Source organism: Antechinus flavipes, chromosome X (assembly GCF_016432865.1).
Source record: "Antechinus flavipes isolate AdamAnt ecotype Samford, QLD, Australia chromosome X, AdamAnt_v2, whole genome shotgun sequence".
In the NCBI taxonomy this organism is placed as follows: Eukaryota; Metazoa; Chordata; class Mammalia; order Dasyuromorphia; family Dasyuridae; genus Antechinus; species Antechinus flavipes.
This window is the reverse complement of record NC_067404.1, coordinates 7998349-8021905: the sequence shown is the minus strand read 5'-3', so window position 1 is coordinate 8021905 and position 23557 is coordinate 7998349. Positions and strand designations below refer to the sequence as shown.

General features: G+C 44.9%; 1 protein-coding gene across 1 annotated transcript in view; it reads right to left on the bottom strand.

Moving 5' to 3' along the window:
- Window positions 1-23557, bottom strand: part of LOC127542947 (phosphatidylinositol-binding clathrin assembly protein-like) — a 47082-nt gene that overhangs the window by 7541 nt on the left and 15984 nt on the right. The window contains exons 10-19 of the mRNA XM_051968897.1: window positions 22897-23020; window positions 21151-21284; window positions 17509-17618; window positions 16829-16936; window positions 15219-15374; window positions 11041-11172; window positions 10685-10712; window positions 8484-8604; window positions 2986-3042; window positions 1145-1252 (exon numbers count right to left, since the gene is read on the bottom strand). Coding sequence (XP_051824857.1) covers window positions 1145-1252; window positions 2986-3042; window positions 8484-8604; window positions 10685-10712; window positions 11041-11172; window positions 15219-15374; window positions 16829-16936; window positions 17509-17618; window positions 21151-21284; window positions 22897-23020 — 1078 coding nt within the window. The remainder of the gene's footprint in view (window positions 1-1144; window positions 1253-2985; window positions 3043-8483; window positions 8605-10684; window positions 10713-11040; window positions 11173-15218; window positions 15375-16828; window positions 16937-17508; window positions 17619-21150; window positions 21285-22896; window positions 23021-23557) is intronic.

Here is a 23557-nt window from a genome sequence, read left to right as displayed (position 1 = left end):
AAATCAACACAACTCTGAGGCCTATTTCCTACCCATCAATTTAATAAAGATGACAAAAAAGAGAATAACAAATGTTGGAGGGGTTGTGTCCATATCAGATGGACTATGGTCCAGCATTTCTGGAAAATAATTTGCAGCTGTGCCCTCTCAATTACTAAACTGTGAATACTTTTTGACTCAGTAATATCACTTCCATTTCTAAACCCCAAAGAAATTTTTTTTAAAAATAAGGAAAAGGATCTATTTGTACCAAAAATTATTTCTGGCAGCTCTTTCTGTGGTGGCAAAGAGCAAGAAACTGAGACTCAACAAGTTGAAGTACACGGCTGTGATGGAATACTATTGGACCATGATAAAGAGGTTTCAGAAAAGCTTGGGAAGATGTGTATGAACTTATGCAAAATAAAGTGGGAAGAACCAAGAGAACAATTTCTACCATAGCAATAATACCGTAAAGATAATCAACCTTAAAAGACTTAAGGATTCCGATCAATACGACGACTAACCACAATTCCAAAGTGATTTGGACAGAAGTGAGCAGAAACAAAAGAATAACTTCTAGAATACTGAAAATACTGTCAAAACAAACGATTATTAAAGACTGACCAACATTATGGCTTCCAGAGCACTAATAATGAAATATGTTGCCCACCTTCTCCCAAAGAAAGGAAGGGCTCAAAGAGCAGACGAGAACAGCCATTTGTGGGTGTGGCTAAGGTGGGGATTTGTTTTTCCTGACTATGCTTATATGCTACAAGATTCTACGCGGCTTTCCATTTTAGTGAACAGAGGGAGGTGGAGAGGAGGAAAAGAAATGCTTTATGACTTAAAAAAAATGCCCACCTCAAGGTCCCTGATGTGATGAGAGCAGCTCAATTTTACACAATGGTGTAATTGGTACCAAAGGTACTAATGAAGATAGCGGAATGAGTGTTCCTTCTTGTCCAAACAGGAGTACATCCCAGAAGCACCCAAGCCATGAACTCTGAGAAATTCAATGAAGAAAGGAAGACCTTTCCTTTTCCAAAGGAAAGTGTCTTTTACTATATCTATTCGCTCCAGGTACTCTGTCGATGCTGGGCTCCAGCACACAATTTACTTCACAACCTTGGCTCATACGCCCCCTCTCCGACCTCCTACGTACCTGGGGTCCAGAGACAGGAGCAAAAGGGTTAGTGGTCGTTAGGCCTGGCTGTGCATAAATTAAAGGCTGGGAAGTCACGAGGGGGACGGCTCCCAGTGGTGTCTGTACCTGTGAGTTGAAAAGGCCAAAAATCAAACATGAAACAGTAGGGGGGGAAAGGTGAGGTGAACAGTTCTCCCAATAAAATATACAATGTCAAGAAAAACAATAGCACATCTCCCACAAACCACATGCCGTAGACCAAGCTGGTAGACATATGAAGCAAGCCAAATAGCCCATATTCTAAATTTAAGAAGAAACAAAGAAAAAGAAGGCACCACCAGCTGGTAAAATACATTGTTTTAAAAAGTCAACTTATGTAGAAAAAGAATCTCAGATGAGCTACACCAACGATCCAGCCTTCTTCCTAATTGCCACTTCTGGCATCGGGCTTGGAAGTAAGACCCCTAAATATATTCTGGCTCCAATAGGCGATATCTTTAATGTCTCTGAATCTCACGTTTTCTCATCTCTCAAGTCAGGAGATACTTGCATCACTACCTCGAGGGCAGAGACAGTTTCACTAAGGCAGTTGGCTGACATGGTAAATGGCACACAGGGCCTGCAATCAGCAAGATTTGGCTTCAAATCTAGCCCCAGATGCTTGTTCGCTGCAAAAGTCAGTTTACCACCATTTGCCTCAGGTTCCCCATCTGTAACGTAAGGATGAAAATAGTGCCTCCCTTCCAGAGTCCTTTGTAAGGATCAAATGAGATAATCATAAAGCACTTTGCAAACCTTCAAATGCTTAATAAAGACTGGCTATCATTAGTATTGTTTTTGTATCCCCGATGGGTGGCATACAGCCCAGCCCAGGATGGCTGTTTGCAAAATGCTGATCAAATTGAACCCCGATCTCCTAGGGTTGTTGTAATCGTAAAGCCCCAGCTAGAGAAACAGGAGCAAATCATGGTTCTCTTGCTCTCGCAGGCATCCGGTACTTCTGGGCCGCCATCTTGAATTTCTCCCTTTTAGCCCTTCTAACCAAGCAATCACCCGGGTAAGCCCTGCCCCCAATGCAGTTCAGAGTGCAAGATCCCCAAAGTCACAAACAACCAAGAGTGAAAAAGCAGGTCAAGAGAAACAAAGACACCAAAGTAGAAAATCTTTGTAAAAGATGCACCAGATTGGCCAAGTGAACCAACAATCATTTTTCTCTTATCTGCACATGGCTTTTCCACATAGTAGCTACTCCCAAGCAAAGGCCCCCCAGCAGCTCTGCCTGAGGGTCTTTTCTCATGGCTGGCTTTCTCTGACATCCATCTACTTTGTCTGGTGGTTTTCTTGGTGGGCCATAGCTTCTTTACTAATGCTACTTACCGATTTAGCTCATTACTAAAGATGAAAAAAGAGAGTCTCCAGACTCCAGCAGAAGGGAACCAAGGTTTGTTCTTTGCCTCTGAGGCCCTGACACTGAACAGAGCCTGTTTTTCCAAGTATCCAGCTGAGAGCAGAGGCCACAGAAACAATCAGCCTAGATGGGCTAACCTTTCTATCTCTTTTCACATGACAAAAAGAAAGGTTTATTAAACGAACAGATTGTACACAGTCATATTTTGGCATGAAGTGAGAAAATGGCGAGGGATTATTTAGAGGAAAGGTCAACAAGTGTTTAAATCCCTCCTATCTCAGAGGCCGAAACCTCCACCAAGGCCTTCCGAACACAGTATTCACCACCATTAGGACTCGGGGGAAGGGACATCCCAGGCCCCTTGATTTTCCAGTGTTGTCGTGACTCCCATCAGTGCCAATAACGGACCTCAGTTCTACTTCTCTCATACTCAGGCTAGAGAGCTTCTTACCATGCCATATACAGGTAGCTGATGGGTGGGCATCGGATAGGACATGGGGACAGGCATCTGAAATAATAAAAAAAAAAAAAGATAGTAGTATTATATACAATTCACTCGATTAGCACTAATGAAATTACAGGAAATGAAAAATGTATTTTAGAATATTTCTTTTTTCAGGGGGTGGGGGGAGCCTAGAACTGTGATTTCATTAGTGGACAGAACTTCCAGTAGGAAAATGATCTCTACCTTTGCAGTCTGACACCTTCTATGCAACTTCTAGACTTAGAGGCTTGATCATATGCCCATGGCCAGAATTAGGAATAGAAGGACTCAAGCCCAGACCTTCTTGATTCTCTCAACTACCTGGGTGCCTGCCAATAGAGATCACATTTCCTTTTCTTTTTTTCTTAAGGTACCAAATATTTATTGATTTTGGCTACCAATGAATTAATCGATGCCACAGCATCTTAAATGTCTAATTATATCTTTTTTTAATGTTAAACATGTTAAAAATGTGTTCTATCCAATATATGTATACATATTTATAATTATGGTGCAGCACAAGAAAAATCAGATCAAAGGGGAAAAAATGAGAAACAAAACAAAATGCAAGCAAACAACGACAAAAAGAGGGAAAATGCTGTGTTGTGATGCACACTCAGTCCCCATAGTTCCCTCTCTGGGTGGAGATGGCTCTCTTCATCACAAGGTCATTGGCACTGGCCTGGATCATCTCACTGTCGAAAAGAGCCATGTCCACAGTTGGTCTTCATATGGATCTGTTGTTGCTGTGTACAGTGATCTCCTGGTTCTCCTCATTTCACTTAGCACTAGTTCATGTACGTTAGAGATCACATTTCTTTTTTTTTATTATTATTATAGCTTTTTATTTACAAAACACACGCATGAGTAATTTTTCAGCATCGACCTTCAAAACCTTCAAAACAAGTCAAAATCTTCTGTTCCAACTTTTCCCTTCCTTTCCCCGACTCCCTCCTGTAGACGGCAGGTAGTTCCATACATGTTAAAGATGTTAAAGTATATGTTAAATCTAATATATGTATACATATTTATACAGTTAGAGGGATCACATTTCTAAGAAAACTTAAACATCCAGGTGAATAGGAGTCTCTGTTTAAGCATCAAGATATTCTGCCACAATTCCAGTCCTTGACTTTTTCTGCCCACCCCCATCTCCCCTGATATGTTCCTGACACATAAGACCTGTAGCCTTTGACACACGCTCAGGCCTTTGGCCTTTTTCAGGTCACTGGAAGGCTGCTCGTACATTTGTCTGCATTGGGGCACTTTCTTTTATGTCAACCATCATTACTTCTGAGAACTGCTCACTCCATTCTGGACTCATTCTAACTGACGGTCTGTGGTTTGCTCCCACTGTTCCCAGTTCTATTGTTGGGGCCTAAACTCCTTAAAAAATCTAAACCGACCAGACTGACTAATGATCAAGAAATCCATTGAGAAATCATTCTAAGTGACTTCTTCCACCCTGAAACGAATCAAAAAACTCCACAGGCAATAGAAAGAACTACCAACAAAACCAGCCCCAATGCAGACAAATGTACGAGCAGGCTTCCAGTGACCTGAAAAAAGCCAAAGGCCTGAGCGTGTGTCAAAAGCTACAGTTCTTATGTGTCAGGACCATATCAGGGGAGATGGGGGAGGGCAGAAAAAGCAGAGGCTCCTACTTCTTTTTATAGGGAAACCTCTTTCATCTGGACTTTGCATAAGACATCCTCCATAGCACTAGTGGTAGAGATATAGCTTCCTGTTTCACGTAATATACATATGTTAATATATATAAAACATAAAAATACATGTGCATATATCACATGCATATGTATAACCTCAAGTGGGAATTCACAGTAAGGTCCTCAGAAGCAACAAGAGCCACCAGAAGGATGTGGTTCAACCCTAAACGGACCAGACACCCGGGAGACAAGGCCCCTCTGTCCCGAGAAGCCACAGAAAAAGAGCCCAGAAGACCCAATGCTGCAAATCTCAAAGATCTAATGGGACCTAAGAGGCCCAAGGGATGAGCTGAGCATCCCAAATAAAAGCATAGCAGGGGATGGTAAAACCTGACTCTGGCATGAGGTACCAGTTCAGGGCTTATGGGAGTTGTAGAGATGAGTGAACTAAAGAAGAAATCACCCATTTAAAAATGATTATAAATCTACAGCCACCCCCCAAAGGAGGGAATAAGGCTATTACAGCTATAAGCAGACTCAAAAGTGGGGAAAAAAATTTTTTTCCACAAGGACTACATGAATACCTAGAAGAAATGAAGCAAGAGATTTAAAATGAAATAAAAGTTCTGGAGAATAAGTAGCTTAGAAGAGAAAATAGTCGACTTCACATAAATAACAGACTTCCCCAAAACCACACTAGATCAATAGAAACTAAGGATTCCATGGGGATAGCAAGACAAAGTAAAACAAAATCACAAGGTAAGCTGATATAAAAATGCAACTGATGTAGAACACAGGTCAAGGAGAGAGAATTTAAGAATCCTTGGACTTCTTGAAAACAATGATTAAAAACAATCTTCCTGGCCGAGCGAATATAATAAAGATGACAATACTCCCTAGACTAATCTATTTATTTAGTGCTATACCAATCAGACTTCCAAGAAAATATTTTAATGATCTAGAAAAAATAACAACAAAATTCATATGGAACAATGAAAAGTCGAGAATCTCAAGGGAATTAATGAAAAAAAAATCAAATGAAGGTGGCCTAGCTGTACCTGATCTAAAATTATATTATAAAGCAGCAGTCACCAAAACCATTTGGTATTGGCTAAGAAATAGATTAGTTGATCAGTGGAATAGGTTAGGTTCACAAGACAGAATAGTCAACTATAGCAATCTAGTGTTTGACAAACCCAAAGATCCTAACTTTTGGGATAAGAATTCATTATTTGATAAAAACTGCTGGGAAAACTGGAAATTAGTATGGCAGAAATTAGGCATGGACCCACACTTAACACCGTATACCAAGATGAGATCAAAATGGGTCCATGACCTAGGCATAAAGAACGAGATTATAAATAAATTAGAGGAACATAGGATAGTTTATCTCTCAGACTTGTGGAGGAGAAAAAAAATTTGTGACCAAAGATGAATTAGAGACTATTACCGATCACAAAATAGAAAATTTTGATTATATCAAATTAAAAAGCCTTTGTACAAACAAAACTAATGCAAACAAGATTAGAAGGGAAGCAACAAACTGGGAAAACATCTTCACAGTTAAAGGTTCTGATAAAGGCCTCATTTCCAAAATATATAGAGAAATGACTCAAATTTATAAGAAATCAAGCCATTCTCCAATTGATAAATGGTCAAAGGACATGAACAGACAATTTTCAGATGATGAAATTGAAACTATTTACACTCATATGAAAGTGTTCCAAATCACTATTGATCAGAGAAATGCAAATTAAGACAACTCTGAGATACCACGACACACCTGTCAGATTGGCTAAGATGACAGGAAAAAATAATGATGATTGTTGGAGGAAATGTGGGAAAATTGGGACACTGATGCATTGTTGGTGGAGTTGTGAACGAATCCAACCATTCTGGAGAGCAATCTGGAATTATGCCCAAAAAGTTATCAAACTGTGCATACCCTTTGATCCAGCAGTGTTTCTATTGGGCTTATATCCCAAAGAAATACTAAAGAAGGGAAAGGGACCTGTATGTGCCAAAATGTTTGTGGCACCCCTGTTTGTAGTGGCTAGAAACTGGAAATTGAATGGATGCCGATCCATTGGAGAATGGCTGGGTAAATTGTGGTATATGAATGTTATGGAATATTATTATTCTATAAGAAATCTCCAGCAGGATGAATACAGAGAGGCTTGGAGAGACTTACATGAACTGATGCTAAGTGAAATGAGCAGAACCAGGAGATCATTATATACTTCGACAACGATATTGTATGAGGACATATTTTGATGGAAGTGGATTTCTTTGACAAAGAGACCTAACTGAGTTTCAATGGATAAATGATGGACAGAAGCAGCTACACCCAAAGAAAGAACACTGGAAACGAATGTGAACTATTTGCATTTTTGTTTTTCTTCCCGGGTTATTTCTACCTTCTGAATCCAATTCTCCCTGTGCAACAAGAGAACTATTTGGTTCTGCAAACATATATTGTATCTAGGATATACTGTAACATATCTAACGTGTATAGGACTGCTTGCCATCTAGGGGAAGAGGTGGAGGGAGGGAGGGGAAAAATCGGAACAGAAGCGAGTGCAAGGGATAATGTTGTAAAAAAATTACCCTGGCATAGGTTCTGTCAATATAAAGTTATTATAAAATAAAATAAAATATTAAAAAAAAAACAATCCTCCTGGACACTGAATTATAAAAAATCAAAAATGGAAACTGTCCAGATCTATTAGAACAGAAAGCAAAGTGAAGCTAGAAAGAATCCACTGACCCTCTCCTGAAAGAAAACACAAAAAGAAAAGTCCTGAATTCAAAGCTCCCAAGTCAAAGAAAAAATACTGCAAACATGGAGAAAGAAGCAGTTCAAATACTAAGGAACCACTAGCTGGATCACACAAGACCTGTTAGGTTCTACTATAAGCAAGAGGAGATCTCAGCCAAAAGATACGGGCTTACAGCTAAGAATAATTTATCTATAAAACTGAATATGATGTGCTGATATTGACAAGGGAAAATCAATCTTCAATAGAACAGAGGACTTGAAATAATTTCTTATGAAAAAACTAGAACTGAGTAGAAACTTTGAAATTCAAACAAAAAAATCCAGAGAAATCTAGAAAAGTCAATGTATTTGAGTGATTGGAAGGGGCTGTAGGATGAAGTAGTGTTGATGCTATATTGGTGCTGGAGGGGATTGTGGGGTGAAATGTGAAAAAAAAGTGTTCAGAACCTTAATGTCTTCAGACAGATTTGAGGAAGTTAAATAAGAAAAACAGGGCATCTGGGAGCAACTGGTTCTGTTCTGATGGGTGGGAGAGGGGGAAAAAGAGATAGAAGTGAAAAGAACCAGGAGAATAATATACACAGTAACAGCAAGATTGTGTGATGAAGAACTCTGAATGACTTAGACCTTCTCAGCAATACAATGATCCAAGACAATCCCAAAGGACTGATGACAAAGCAGACCATCCACCTTCAGAGAAAGAACTGCTATTCTTTGAATACAGACCTAAACATGCTAGTTTTCTTTTTTTTCTTTTGCGTCTTCTTGTACAAAATGACTGCCATGGAAATGCTTTACATCATTTGCACATATAATTCCTATTTGACGGCTTACCGTCTCAAGGAGGGGGAAGGGAGAGAGGCACAGAACTTAGAATTCCAAACTTGAAATAAAAATGTAAAACAATGTCTTTCGGGATCTACATATTTTCCCCCGTGTCTTAACGCATGGGAAGAACGAGTAAAATAAAACAACTCAAAACCAAAACAAGCATGTGTCTGTGTGGGGAGCAGCTTTACCACTTGTGGAACAGAAGAGATGGAGGCAGGATTCCAAGTGGTTGATGTGCTTGTCTTCACCTGCCAGTTTGTTCCACCCGTCATTTTCTTTTCAGGAGGCTGATTCCATTGGATGTCAGATCTAAAACGAGACACAGAAGTCAGCCTTGTCACAGAGTGGCCCTCGTCACAATGACAAGATGAACTGAAAATCCAAGCACTTAGCTGGTAGGCATGGGGGCGTGCTAGGCCCTAAGTAGGATGCCACATATAGCTAAGAGTACATATGTACATATGTACGTACACACACACACACACACACACACCCTTCTACTGAGATTTCTCCTCCTCTGTCAGGTCCTTTAAAATCCTTTCTCAACTGGTGGCCCACCTCGCCGCATCAGGATTTGCTGTTTCTTCAGCATGGCACTAGCCCCTGCCTGTCAGAATCCTACTCATCTCCCAAGGCTCAGGTACCACTCTCTTGGCAAGTTTCTCTGATGGACCTTATTGGACAGTATTCTGGCCCTTCCCTCGAGGGGTTATAGAACCCTCGGGCCAGATCTCTCTTTGGCCGCCGTCATCCCCCCACCATTTATTTTCTTACCAGTTTGCATGTCATATATTCCAACCCCCAAAAGGGTACTAGTTCCTCAAGGCCAGGGGCTGCTCAATCCTTAATGCAGTACCTTTCCCAGAGTTAGTACTTAACTGCTGACATCCTTGAACTGGTCCAGTGTCTCTCTAACCCAGGAGATAGTCTCTGGGAACTGCTCCGCCTACATCTATCCCCGCTCACTCAAAGCTTGCTTCCAAAGAAAGATGTCCTGCCACGACAGCAGCCCCCTGAGCTTGTAGCCGGGGTCCCATCAGCCCCTTCCTTTTCCAAGTGAGAGAGAACCTGCTATGGACCTGACTGAGCCTTCACAACAGCCTCCCAGCAGTCGTTTCCAGAAATCTCTCTAGAGCTATGTGACCTTGACCTGACTGAAATAGGATTTTGTGATAGTTTCATTAAATGAAGAGTCTCTACCACCAGTGTCATTCAATTTTGTGATATCTACCACTCATTCACAGCCCAAGGTTCTATAATTTGGCCCCTCTGCTTGACTGAATCCCAGTCCAGCCCAGCCTAGCCACGGCCTGGGAAGCCCCCTCCTCAACCCCCGACATCATCTCTGGGGTCAAAATGCTCCTTGTATTTGGGTTTTACTTAACGTCACATGTTTGTGAAGCCCGTGTCAGGTAGCCATGCCGGCGTATAGGTCCCTCGGAGAGGGGAGACTGTCCTCCTCTGGGCTAGCTCATTAGTGGACTTAGCATGGCGGCAAAGGGAGCTCAGAGAGAGGACATGGGGGAGGGACTGTGAGGTGGAGGGTGACGGAAGGGGGCAAGCTGGGTTGCCCAAAGCCCATGCAATGATAGGGGTGGTCAGGCTGAGAATGGGCTGAGCGAGAGCCAATCACAGACTCCTGGATTAGTCAGCTTTAGCCAACTGAGCCAAGAATGAGGCGCAATGGAGTTTGGCTACACTAAGATAGCAAATGATCACAAGGACCCTAGAAGATTATCGTGAAATGATGTTGTTTGGGAGCAATGGTATATAGGCTGTGGATAAATGAATAGTGGAGAGATTGATAATGGATGGATGGATGGATGGTGGATGGATGGATGGTGGATGGTGGATGGTAGCTAGATAGATGGTGTGTCGATGGATGGATGGCAAATAGATGGTAGATGGATGGATGGATGGTAGATGATGGATAGGGGATAGATGGATGGTAGGTGGATGGTAGGTGGATGTTTGGAAAAGTTTCACTGGAAGAACACTTGTTTGGGAGATGGCAGCACCGGGTTCAAGTCCCAGCTGGGCCGCAGGCTACCTCTGGGACCTGGAATCCACCTCTTGGCCTTTGTGGGTCTTACACGACGCCCTCCCTATGAGGCCCTTTAAGCTCTAGAGTGAAGGTTATTGGCTCTTTAAGTGCTCTTCACCTGTGCTAAGTCTGAACCTTTCAGTTGCCCTCCCACAATCCCAACTGCCTGCATCACTCCATTTGTGGAGAGCAGGCAGCCCTGTTCATGGTAATGTCTTAGAACTACATTGAGGACTTTTACCAAGTCATTCTGGGACTAAACTTTTAACAAGCTTTAAGTTCTTTCATACGGCCTCTTCTCCAACACTGGACTAGTAGCAACCCTTAAAAAAAAAAAAAACTTACTTTTTGGGGCTCGTTCCAAAGTCAAGATCTGTTTTAACAAAACAAAAGAAAATACATCACTTTTCTTTAAAGTGCAAGAAGGTGCCACAATGGGCAGCTACAGAGCATTAGGCGTGGAGGAGGGAGACCTGAGTTCAAGTCCAGCCTCAGATACGTTCTAGCTGTGTGATCCTGGTCAAGTCACTTCACCTCTGTCTGCCTCAGTTTCCTCATCTATAAAAGGAAGCTCATAACAGCACCTCCTTCCCAGGGTTGTCGTGAGGACCAAATGAGATTTATAAGAGCTTAAGATAGTGCCTGACGCCTCCCAGCCGTTATAAAAATGTTGAAATTTAAATGGTGAACTGAGCACTTACTTCCCATAAGGTTGGCGAGGGAGGTGTCCAAGTCGTTCCCAAGGATGGAGCCACTCTGCTGAGTGAGGGTAGCCTCCTTGTGTTCTGGAGCAGTTGACGCCGGCGGGGCGGCAGCATTATCTAAGTCCGCACCTGAAAGCGGGCAAGAATCAGAAGCAGACCTGGCAGGGCTCGTCTTAAGACAGTGGAGCTGGACTCGGCTCCCTGCTCTGGCTGGGGGAGCCTCAACTTTTTGGCTAGTGGGGGGCGGGTACAGCAATTAGACTCGCCTGGCAGACGTGACTTCAACCCTTTAAAAACAGGGCCACGAACAGCCATTTGTTACTAGTTGGTAAGCCCAAGACTTTCTGCCTTTCTGTCTTAAGGGTTTTTTTATTTTGCAAGCTAACGTTTTTATAGTCCTAAATGGATGATGTCACTGGTAGCTGCTGTTATTATCCCCCTTTTACAGGTGGGGAAACTGAGGCAAACAAAGCTGAAGTGGCCTGACTTCGGTCGTATAACTAAGCAATATAGAAATCACTCCACGATTGCAAAAGTCTACTACATAATAAAGAGTCTGGGAGCTGTCTCAAAGCATACTGGGAACGAATTTAAGGTCCTGAGGTATTTATGTTGGTGTCCATATTTTTCCATGTTTATGAATTAATGGCCCTAAAGCAGCTCTCCCGACAAGGATTAGACAACCGGCTGCATCCAAACACTAGATTCTAAATATACCTTGTGAGCCAACGGAGAGATCATATTCCACCCCCTTCCCCCATCCCTGCTCTTTATTGCTCACGTCCAGAAACCACAAAGAAAGGAAGGGGGACCACAGATGCCTTAGACAACACTGGGCTGCCATCTGAGCAGAGCATCTCAAGCGTAAGAACACCCAAAATGCCTTGCTGCACAGGGTACCGCCGGACTCCCAAGGTACCCCCCGGCTGGCACACGGGCCTCTGTCTGGATACCCCCGGCTGGCACACGGGCCCCTGTCAGGATGCCCCCAGCTGGCACAGGGCTCCTGTCAGGATGCCCCCCGGCTGGCACACGGGCCCCTGTCAGGATACCCCCGGCTGGCACACGGGCCCCTGTCAGGATGCCCCCCGGCTGGCACACGGGCCCCTGTCAGGATGCCCCCGGCTGGCACACGGGCCCCTGTCAGGATGCCCCCGGCTGGCACACGGGCCCCTGTCAGGATGCCCCCCGGCTGGCACACGGGCCCCTGTCAGGATGCCCCCGGCTGGCACACGGGCCCCTGTCAGGATGCCCCCGGCTGGCACACGGGCCCCTGTCAGGATACCCCCGGCTGGCACACGGGCCCCTGTCAGGATGCCCCCCGGCTGGCACAGGGCCCCTGTCAGGATGCCCCCGGCTGGCACACGGGCCCCTGTCAGGATGCCCCCGGCTGGCACACGGGCCCCTGTCAGGATGCCCCCGGCTGGCACACGGGCCCCTGTCAGGATGCCCCCGGCTGGCACACGGGCCCCTGTCAGGATGCCCCCGGCTGGCACACGGGCCCCTGTCAGGATGCCCCCGGCTGGCACACGGGCCCGTCAGGATGCCCCCGGCTGGCACACGGGCCCCTGTCAGGATACCCCCGGCTGGCACACGGGCCCCTGTCAGGATGCCCCCGGCTGGCACACGGGCCCGTCAGGATGCCCCCGGCTGGCACACGGGCCCCTGTCAGGATACCCCCGGCTGGCACACGGGCCCCTGTCAGGATACCCCCGGCTGGCACACGGGCCCGTCTGGATACCCCCGGCTGGCACATGGGCCTCTGAGTTTGGAATTCTGGTCATCACCTCAGACCCAATGCAATGGCATATCTTGTGGATTTCACTTCCAATCTCTCCTCTCTGCTCCCATGATCATTTCTTTTTGCATCTAATCTGACCCTTCTCCAACACATACTCCATGGAGCTGGAAAGTGACGTTCCTAAAGTCTGTCACCAGGTCACTCCTTCCCAGGAAGCATCCGCGGCTCCCTAATGTCTTGAAAATCAAATTCCTCTGCTTAGCGTCTAAAGCCCTTCACCATCGGGCCTCTATTCCCACCCTGATTTCACAGTAATCCTCGTCGTGGTGCCCATGCCCATGTCTTACTCCAATCAGACCGGCCTGGCTGCTATTTCCCATATACCTTCCCCAGCTACCACTTCCGGGCCTTTGCAATGGCCGGGTTCCCCATGCTGGGAATGCTTTCTCTCCTCACTTCTACCACTGCCATCCTAAGCCCCAGGGCTGAGGGCCTGTGCTTCTAGCAGATCTTCCCCCGTCCCCTCATCCTGGTCTCGTTTTCTTTTATTTCCCTGCCAGAACAGTCCTGCTCAGCAAAGCCCGTCTGCTTCCAAAGGGCAGTCTGGTTAAGTGAGGACTCCCTGGCTCTGAAAGCTGCCGCTCATGGCTTCCGTCCCCGTTCTCCTTTCCAGCTCATCTTCCCACACCTGTTTCACGGGTTCTGGGCTCTACTCCCCGGCCCTGGCACGTGCCTGCCAACAGCCCCTCCAACCTCCTTCCTCTTCACCTGTTGAATTTCCACCCATCCTTTAAAGCTCAACATGATAGCCCCGCCCACTTCTTACGAATGAAGACTGTGGGCCCAGGATGGGGGGGTAGGGATCAGCTCATTCCTTATGGCCTGAAACAACAGGAGACATACAGAAAATTCTCTCCTTTAAGAAGAGCAGGTTACCAGCCATGGACAGGGATGGGGCCTATTGGTTTAAGAAACTTCTAGAGGGAGAAATTCCCCCTTCCAACAAAGGTGCAATTTCTAGTCTGAATGAGGGCTGCCTCAGCCCAGCTTCTTAAACTAGGGGCCACAACCCCATTCGGGGTTGGACGGCTGAATGTGGCGGTCACAAAATTCGGATTGATCCTCAGTAAATGTTTGATTTATAAGCCTCTTTTATATACCTGGGATTACAGAAAAACTTCTGGGGCAAAAAGGGGTCAGAAGTACAAGAAGTTTAAGATGGGTATTCATTGTGTGTCACCCCACAGCGTGTTCACGTACACGTGTGCACGCGGTCATATGTGTTACATGTGTGTAGTAGAGGAGGTCTTCCTGGCCTGCAGCCCAGCTTTCTGTCTCCTATATGATGTTACCTCTATCATTACTGAAGCTACAAAAGTCCATATACCAAAAAAAATCGGAAGGGCCCCCCGGATGGGGAGAGTCTGCTCCTATAGTGTTCCATTTAAGATATACTTTCAAATCCTTTTTTAAAAAAATATGTTCTATTTGGAGATGTGAGAAAAATGTGGTTTGGGGTTCAAGACCTGGTTCTGCTAACTTACTGTGGATGCGGGACCCCAAGTACACAGGCAAGATTACATCGGTGCCTCCGTTTAATGGAGAGCTTCCCCTCCCCTCTTTTTCATTCTTTGCTACGAGGGACGACAGCTCAGGGGTGAGATACCAGGCAATAAAGATGACGTTATGACACAAGAGCAGTAAAGTGATTGAAAAACAAAAAACAAAAAAAGACCATGGAATAAGAGCTCACCAGGAAGAACAGAGCTGTTACTGGCAACTCTTGGCTGCAGGGGGCTTTCCCACATCTTTTCTCCAGCACTACCTGTGGGAAATCTGCAGTCAAACATCTTACAGGCTGACGTGGAAGCCGTGGAGGAGGCCACAGGCCTCATCATCCCCTGCTCTGCACTTCAATGCCACAATCTGACCTACGGCCGACAGACCATGCCAAGTCTTGCCCTATGAAGAATTGGTCAGTGTGCTTCATCCTCCCACCCCACCCCCGTTAGACTGGAAGTTCCTCGAGGGCAGGGCCTGTCTTTTCATCTCTTTTCTATGCCCAGATTTCAGCCCAACGCCTGGTCCAAAGCAGGTGTCTACTAACTGACTGAAAGGTCACCTGGGTGACTGAAAGTTTAGCTCCTGTGGGAGCAGTTCAATGGCTCAGCAAAAGAAAAATGGCAGATACTTGGAGATGGTGCAGCAGGGGCCAGGAGCAAAAGAGCTGCTATCAAGCGTGGGCAAGTCGCTTTTCCTCTGTGCTCTAGGCACCAATCTAGGGGACAGGAGCAGGGCAGGCCTCGTGGGCTTGGGGGGCACGCTCCCGGAGAAGGAACCGAGAGGCCAGTCTGTCCACCTAATCACACAGCAACTCGCCCTACACCGTGATGTCTGTGAGTGCACAAAGCCTGGCCGAGGCAGCCCACCATACCTGAAGCCGTGAAGAGCACCCCATGCAATCGCTTGTGAAGTTCAGCCTCCGTCTCCTCTCTGTCCCACCAGGACGTGGGCAGCGTCTCTCTCCGGCACTGGGTTTTCCCAGATAGATTGGAGGCATCATCCGGAAGAGGCTTTGGCTCAAACTCACCTAGCCCAAGGTGACGGTATGATCCATTCAAAGAACGCGCAAGAGAAAACAAAGAAAATAACAAAGTCAACTTTATTTTAGGTTGCAGATTCTTTCCCTTCCATACTCCTACCCATGGGAAAAAAACAAAGTCCATGACAAATGGCAGGGGATGGGGGTGAGAGGAAAGGGGAAGGGAAGGGAAGGAAGGGGAGGGAAAGAAGAAAGGAAAAAGAAAAAGAAGTGAGGGGAGAGGGGAAAGTGGATTTGCCCTCGAGTCCCTCTCCTCTCTGGTATGGAGATAGGAGGCATGTTTCCTCGTGAACCCTCTGAAGCTGTGGGGGATCGCTGTGTTAATCAGCGTCTCTAAAATTGATCGTTGTTTCATTCTCTTGGTTCTGCTCATTTCACTTTGTGTCAGTTCGTGTTTCTCTGAGACCATCCCCCTATATCATTTCTCACAGCACAATAGGAATCAGTAAATGAACATTTATGAAGTGCCGTTATTTTTATTTTTAATAATTATTTATTATGCTCCAAGCACTGTATTAAAAGCTAGTATTCCATAACCTTCATAATCCTAAATTGTTCAGCCACTCCCCAGTTGATGGGCATCTTATTTCCCGTTCTTTGCCACTCTTGAGTATTTTTGTACCCAGAGGTCCTTTTCCTCTTTGATCTCTTTGGGCCCTAGTGTTAGTCTTGCTGGGTCCAAGGGTAAGCATTTTGGGGCTTAATTTCAAAATGCTTTGCAGAAAGTCTGGACCGGCTCACAGCTCCACCAACAAATGCTTTGGCGAACCTGTTTTTCCACAGCCCCTCCAGCGTTTGTCATTAGGACTACTAACCGAGCCCCGTGTGTACTACGCTACTCAGTCCATGGATTACCACACGCTGTGGATAAACTCTCGACTTCCTGCTTCCTCAAAGCCATGATTTCATGATCCCAAGCACTCCCTCCACTGGTGCAGATTGCTTTTCCTCTACCACTCAGCGGACAGACCGTCACCAGCCACCGTGACCAAAATTAGCCATCGCCTGGTGGTTGAACACCTAATGATGAGCTTCTTGGGACTCAATGAGGCCGAGCCTCCAAATCTAGATCACTCTGGAAATCTTGCCGATTCGGCAAGGCCTGCCCCGGCTGACACTCCCCTGGCATGGTTCAAGATCTCACCTCCAGACCATAGAGAACCTTTGGAAGGTCTTAGAGGAAGCCAAGCCAAGCCTGTCTCAATGGGCTGGCTCCCCGTGGGTGCTGAAGGCCGCCAGCACCAGTAAGGTCGGTCCCTAAGTGGTACTGGCACCTCGGTCACATGTGGGGCCTCCGCCACAAGCTCTAAGTCGTAAGTACCGAATGTTCTCAGTGCTTGCGTCCGCTAACAATTGTTGCTATCAAGTCAGAGACCCGCCTTGTGGCCAAAGAATAGGGAGAGAACACTCTGGAGATACCAGCAAGAAGGTAAGACTGTTACCGTCTGCCACTTGACTCTCTAAATCCAGTGGTTTTCTTCCGAACACGGAGTCAAAATCCATAAGAACTTCTGAAGGAGCAGAGATTGGAACAGCCGGCAGAGGAAGCTCTGAGAAGTAAGACACATAAAGGCACCGTTACAGGGTGATAGTACAAAAATGAGCTCCAATTTCCACCAAGAAACAATCCTCAGGAATCATGGGACACAGCCATGGATGCAGAATTAGGGCTATAATAACCTCCACCCACATGGCAGCCTTTCTTACACGGAATATGGTCAAGAGAAGGAAAGGAAGCAAATGAGCTTCCGGATATCCATGGCTTCCAGTTCATGCACTTTAGTCCTAGGCATGTCCCTCCTCACCCAAAGCTCATCTACTCTTATTTTACAAACAGTTGTAACAAACTTAGTGATCTGCTTTTCTAATTCCACAGAAGACAGTGCTATGTCAAATAACTACTATTTATATCAATGGGCCTCAAGTGTCATTCCTTAACAACAAAGGCTAAATTACGCTTCGTATAGATTGTTTCAAAAGGCCAAAAAAAAATGATTACCCTTTTAAAATAATTAAAAATGAACGTTGCCACAAAAAGGGCTGAAAAAAGAGGGACGATTTCTTAGCACAACGCCAGTTCCTGAAGGTTCAGCCCCAGTGTCGGGCTGGAGTACAGACTCACCATTTTCCCAGGTTTGGCTTGGGGACATCTTCGAAGTAGTGGCAGTGTTCCGCGAGTTGAAAACAAAGGCAGGCTGAAGATTAAATAGGTCTCCAGAAACCTTGGTCAGACTGGGGTGGGGGACAGAAAAAGAGGGGGTGTGAATGACTCCAGACCATCTGATGTTGGATTGGAAAAAGTCCCTGCTCAGAATGGTTCCTCACAGAAAACTATCCCTGGAAGGCAGCAGAAGGTACAGAGAGATTTGCACAAGTGCATGTGTGTGTGTGCACATACAGACAGCCCTGTGCGATTTGAAAAAAAAAAAACAAACAAACCCCCAAGCCCCGAAACTGCCATTCCACTCCATCTTTGAGAAAGCTACATCCAAAAGGAATAGCCAAGAGGAAAAATAACCAGTTCCATCCCTTCCCCGAATTAGGAAATGTACCAGGCCCAATCTCCATGAGGAAACCAGAAAAAGTCACAATGAGTCATTTGTCTGATCCAAGCAGGCGGAGGGAGCCCAAGTGGCCTGCAGACATGGGGACAGCATCGAGTCAGGAGCACACAGCTCAGAGTTCCCAACTGCCCAAGGGGCTGCCCAGCCAGCCCCATCCCAGGGCACTCCGAGGTGCAACGTGTGCAGCCCGGAAAGGGACAAAGAGGTTCTCTCGGTGTCATCAGGTTGGCCTTTGTTTCATTTGGATTCGAGACTTTTCTCTGAATCAATCTGCCATGCGGGTTAATGGATATTTAATAGTGGTTTTGTCACTACTGAAAAGAAACCTCTTTCCAGTTGTTCTCTGTTGAGGTGGGGGGGTGGGGGTCAGCAATCCAGTTCTCAAAGGCCAAATCAGGGCCACGTTTGGTTTTCGTAAGGTTCCCCGGCCCCTCGGCTAAGAAGCAGCTTTCCGGAAAGGCAGCAATATCTTAGTAGGGAACTGATCATCCGTGAAGGTAACTAGCAGTCATTTTCCTACAAAATGAGTAATAATTTAAATCCCTTGAAGCAGACATGGATGCTTGGAAATAGTCTGACTCTTTTGGAGCTTTATATCCACGTAGGATAGAAAATGTTTTTCAAATTTGGAACACAAGGTTTTACAGAGGTGAATGTCGAAAACTATTTTTGCATATGTTTGGAAAAACACTACTTCCATGGACGTTTCAATTTTTTCCCTTCAACTTATATTTTAAAATAGTAAGTAGTGGTAACCAGGATATTTGGGAACCTCGAGGTAGTAGTTGAGCTATTTAAAGGGAAATGATGTTATTATTTGGGAACCATTAACACATCCCCCACAGGACTGTCTTGTGATGATGTACGTGTCGATCCATATTGCTACCGATTCGCTTCAAAATGCAATGTCAGCAAACCGAAATACTCATTTTTAACAACAGTCCCTTTATACCACTGTTGTGTCATTATAAGTATGTCAGTGCTTGGGTCGAAGGATTGAATCTATTTATTTTATTATCTATTATAGCTTATAAATTTATTAATTTATAATATCTATTTAACTCAAATTATTTTATGATGCTACTGTACACTGGCTGGGGGTTTGGGGGTTCATTTTTCATCCAAGGTATAGGTTTAGAGGTAACATATAATACAAAGAAATTCAGCCCTTGAACACATCAAACTGTGTTCTCCTTATAAATGCATCTTTTGGGATTAGTGGAGGTTTGACAAGTTTATTAAGGTTTTATTATTATTATTATTTATTAAGTTTTATTTTTTATTTAGTTTTTTATTATTTTTTTATTAAGGATAAGACCAAATTATAAATAAAAGAAAACTGAATTTGATTCCTCTAACAGGCCAACTGACTTTGAATTGTAACGGATTGTTGACGGCATTGCACACTTTCTGTGGGTACCGTAGAAGGCCAGGGACTTAGCAGAAAATGTATCCCAGGTGGACTGGCATCATTAACTGGCAGCTTGGCGGGTGGGTAGCTATATGGTGCAGTGCCTAGAGCACTGGTGCTGAGTCAGGAAGAACCGAGTTCAAAAACAGCCTCAGATGCTCAACACTTACTACGTGATCCTGGGCAAGTCACTTAATCCCAACCGCCTCGGCAAAAATAAAAATAAATTGATAATAAATTGGCAGCTTATTCCAGCTAAAAAGTAACACCCAGAACTTTTCTGTTTTTACAGAAATCTTCATTCACTTAATTTATACCAAATGTAATATCATTTAGTCAGGATGAGAATCTGTATTGAGCAATGCTTTTTTAGAATGTCTGTAAAATGGTAAAATTGTACCACATTAAATATTTGTTTTTTGCTTTGTTCTCAAAATAGCTGTTTTTAGTTTAAATGAAGTCCCAATGAACAATTTGAAGAATTTCAGGGAGGATGGGGGTCACAAAGTTAACAGAATTAAAATACCATATTAGTAGCAATTGGAAATTTTTTTCTGTTTTTGGAAGTATCAAGAGCTTTTTAAGTATAGAATTTTAAATGGCAAGTGCCATTTCTTATTGACATTATATTTTACATGCAAGTGCATTTTATAAGTTTTCTGTACGTATAAAGTAGTATTTTCCACTGGAAAGTACTGAGTTGGGCCTAAGGCGGAGCCTTTTCCTGGTTCCCGTGATGATAGCTGCACTGCTAGATTACATTGTAGTACTTTGCTTTGAATCCTAAGGCCACGAATTTCCATGTTGTTTGGATTGATAATAATTGAAAAGCAATAACAATTTTGTTGAAAAAAAAAAGTGACTCTGCATTTTTAAATAGGACCAAATCTTGTTTCAAAATGTACCAAAGTTTCCCAGAGACTGGTCTGTAAAAGGGCCTGGGTTTGACCTGAGGGTTGTAGGTTTGCTGACCCCTGGATTTTATAAGAATGGAATTATTTTTCGGAATATTTCTGATCTCTGATTAAGTAAGGTTCTTCCATGCCATCTCTGTGCATTTATGATTATCCTTGATACCCACTGTCCTTTTTCTTTCTTTTTTTGGGGGGAGCAGTAGTAACCCTGTCATTTTCTAATATGAAAACTCCCTCTCAAAATCTAAATCGGCACCCTCTCTGCCACTCATGCTCTAAGAACTGACTGGGTTAAGGGTCACCCAGAAAAACTGGGCCTGAAGCCATTGGGCCGGGAGCTCCTGGAGAAAAGGGTTAACTTTTTATGGCTTGGTGCTGGGCTGGGCACACGGGAGGTGCTTAAATGATGCTAGTTGACTACCCCAGATATTCCTAACTCAGAAGCTGGCCTTCTATCTCTTATGGCTCCCTGCCTCTCCCCAGATCCAGGGTTAAACTACTGGATGGATATGAGCGTGGACTGTCGGGCTGCTGAAACGGAAGCGTGAGGACAGCAGGACGGGCAAAGTCTCTGCCGTCCACACTGAAGCCAGCACTCGGCAACAGACCCACAGAATAAAATTACAAAAAGGCAATTGGGAGAGGGCGAGCCGGCGAAGACTCCAGCAGGCTGCTCTTTCAGAAAGTAGATGCATGATTGAAAAGGGGAAACAAAAGAGGCTTTGAGTTTGACAAAGATTACTGTGGCAGACGGGGCTAGCGGGACAACCTCGTCAGGGCCGGAGGAAGGCGTGGTTAAAATCCGTTCCTCCATAATTCAGACACCTGTGCACCGTGCAGAGCACCAGTGGGAGAAAACGCCAAGCTTGTCTCACCTGGTGGATGGAGGCAAGATGGGGGCAAAAGTGTCAGCAGAGGGAGAAGCAGCGGTGTTTTTCCCTATCATCCCGGGAGACTCGGATGCAGACGCAGAATTAGCCATGGATGGAATTTCTTTTAAACATCTTTCCTAAAAGAAAATGACAGATTGTCCAGCTGAACCTAAAGGGACCAAGATGGGACGAAGGTCTGCGATGGCTGCACCAAATCTTGAGACATCGTACTTTCAGAACATCCAGAGAAATTCACTTAGAATATCCCATTTTCAAAAAGATAAAATAGGCAAGTTATAATTTCTCACAATTTTGGTTTCTTTATATGAAAATGGGGGTAATAATGTCATTGGTAGCTTAGGAAATCTATAGATATATGGATGATAGACAGATATGGCTACAAATATGTATATATAGATATATAATCTTTCCATATTTCAAATTGCATTGCTAACTCCAAACAGACAACAAAGATCCTTTGGGTAATTTAACCTTGATGGATTTCAGCTTCCTCTTCGGTAAAACTGAAATACACCATTTTGTTTCCTCAGTTGTTGCGAAGAATGCAAGGTTTTATATGGGAAGTGATTCTTCTAGCACACGTTCTATGTGTGACATTGGACAGAACCCTTCTTACTGACTTCAATTTTTCTTCTAGAAAATTAGGACTGGCTAAAGTGACTCAGGCCAATTCCAACAGATCTGTGACTGAGAGACCCATCTGCATCCACAGAGAGGACTATGAGGACTGAATGTGGATCATAACATAGTATTTTTATCTTCGTTATTATTGTTTGCTTGGGTTTTTTTCCTTTTTTCTTTTTGATCTGATTTTTCTTGTGCAGCATGATAAATGTGGAAATACATTTAGAAGAATTGCACATATTTAACCTATACTGGATTGCTCGCTGTCTAGGGGAGGGAGAAAAATTTGGAATACAAGGTTCTGCAAGGGTGAATGTTGCAAACTATATTTGCTTGTATTTTTTAAAAAATAAAAACTTCTTATTATAAAAAAAGTATTTTCCGTCCCAGACTTGATGTTACCAATTAAGCAGCTAACTCCCAGCAGCCCCTTAAGGGGCTTAAGTCCCATAAGGTTTTGCTCCAAAGTTCACCATCTTGTTAGAATTATTTGCTGAGAATTCCATAGCCGCCAACTCCCCCCCCCCCCCCTTCCTGGCCATCCCTGCTCACACTTGCTCACAACTATATTGGCTGAGGGGGAACAAACACCTTAGTGCTCCTACATGGTGAGAGACCGGCAGCGGAGCTAGCACTCCCACAGCTTTCCAGGCCATTTCTCTTACTGTTGCACTGAAAGCTGCCCACTGCTCTCTGTACTTTGAAATACTGTTCTTATATTGTTCCCCAATTGGTTAATGTGGGGAACACAATGGTTCTTCCCATGGCTCACCCTCCGTACATCAGGAGGATACAAAGGGAGAAAATAGATTAAGTCCTCTCCAGTCAGAGGAAGAAGAAAGTGTTATACTGATGGGATGCTGGGAAGACCCAGAATCTCATCTTATCAAAATTGCCAAGCTCAGACAGGGCAATCTGGCGCCGCTGGAACGGGGAGTACTAGAATCGCCCTTCCTGGCCTCCAAAAAGCAAAGCCAAGGCCTCGGAATTGGAGATACGCTTTCACTGGGGTGCTGAGCTCCCCGGCAGTGAAGCTGGGTCTCTACCCTAGGGGTTCCCAAGGCCAGGGTCTAGAACCAAAGGGGGTGGGGCAGCCTAGTCTACCTTTAAACACTGCACTTCCACTGGCTCTTCATCCAAAGTCTGTTTCTTCTGCTTCTCAGCCACTCCGCCATGAGCCTTCTCAGTGCTGCTAAGCGTGGATACAGCATTCGACAGGTTGTTTGCTCTGTAAGACAAGTCATCCCGAGAAATGTGTGTCCCCGAACAGAAGACGGTTCTCGGCTTTGTGAGACCGTGTCCAATCGAAGCAGGCACCAGGGGCCGGGCTCGGGCAGGACGGCAGATGGGCGATACAATTTGAGGAACAAAAAATAAAACTCCCAGTACACGTCACCAGCTTGCTGGGGGTGGGGGGAGAGGGTAGGGCAGGGGTGCCACCAAGAGCACGTTCCCTATCCAAACTAGCAAGGCTAGGGAAGAGCCAGATTCACCAGGGAAGGGAGAGTAAAACCCCAAACACAGACCTGGCTTTGGCCCTGATCCTTCCCAGAGCTACCAACCCATCTTCCTTTCGCTTAGGTTCTCCCCTCTCTCATCCAGTCTTTACATGGTTTCTATGCTGATACACAGACCCGAGCACCTTCTTGCTCTGAAATGGAAAAGGGCCTGGGAGGTACACTACTGCCAAAGTATTCTGTCCCGGGGCATGCCAACCATCTTCAAACCCTCGGGGCTGGGGAAACAGAGACAAAGAGAGACAGAG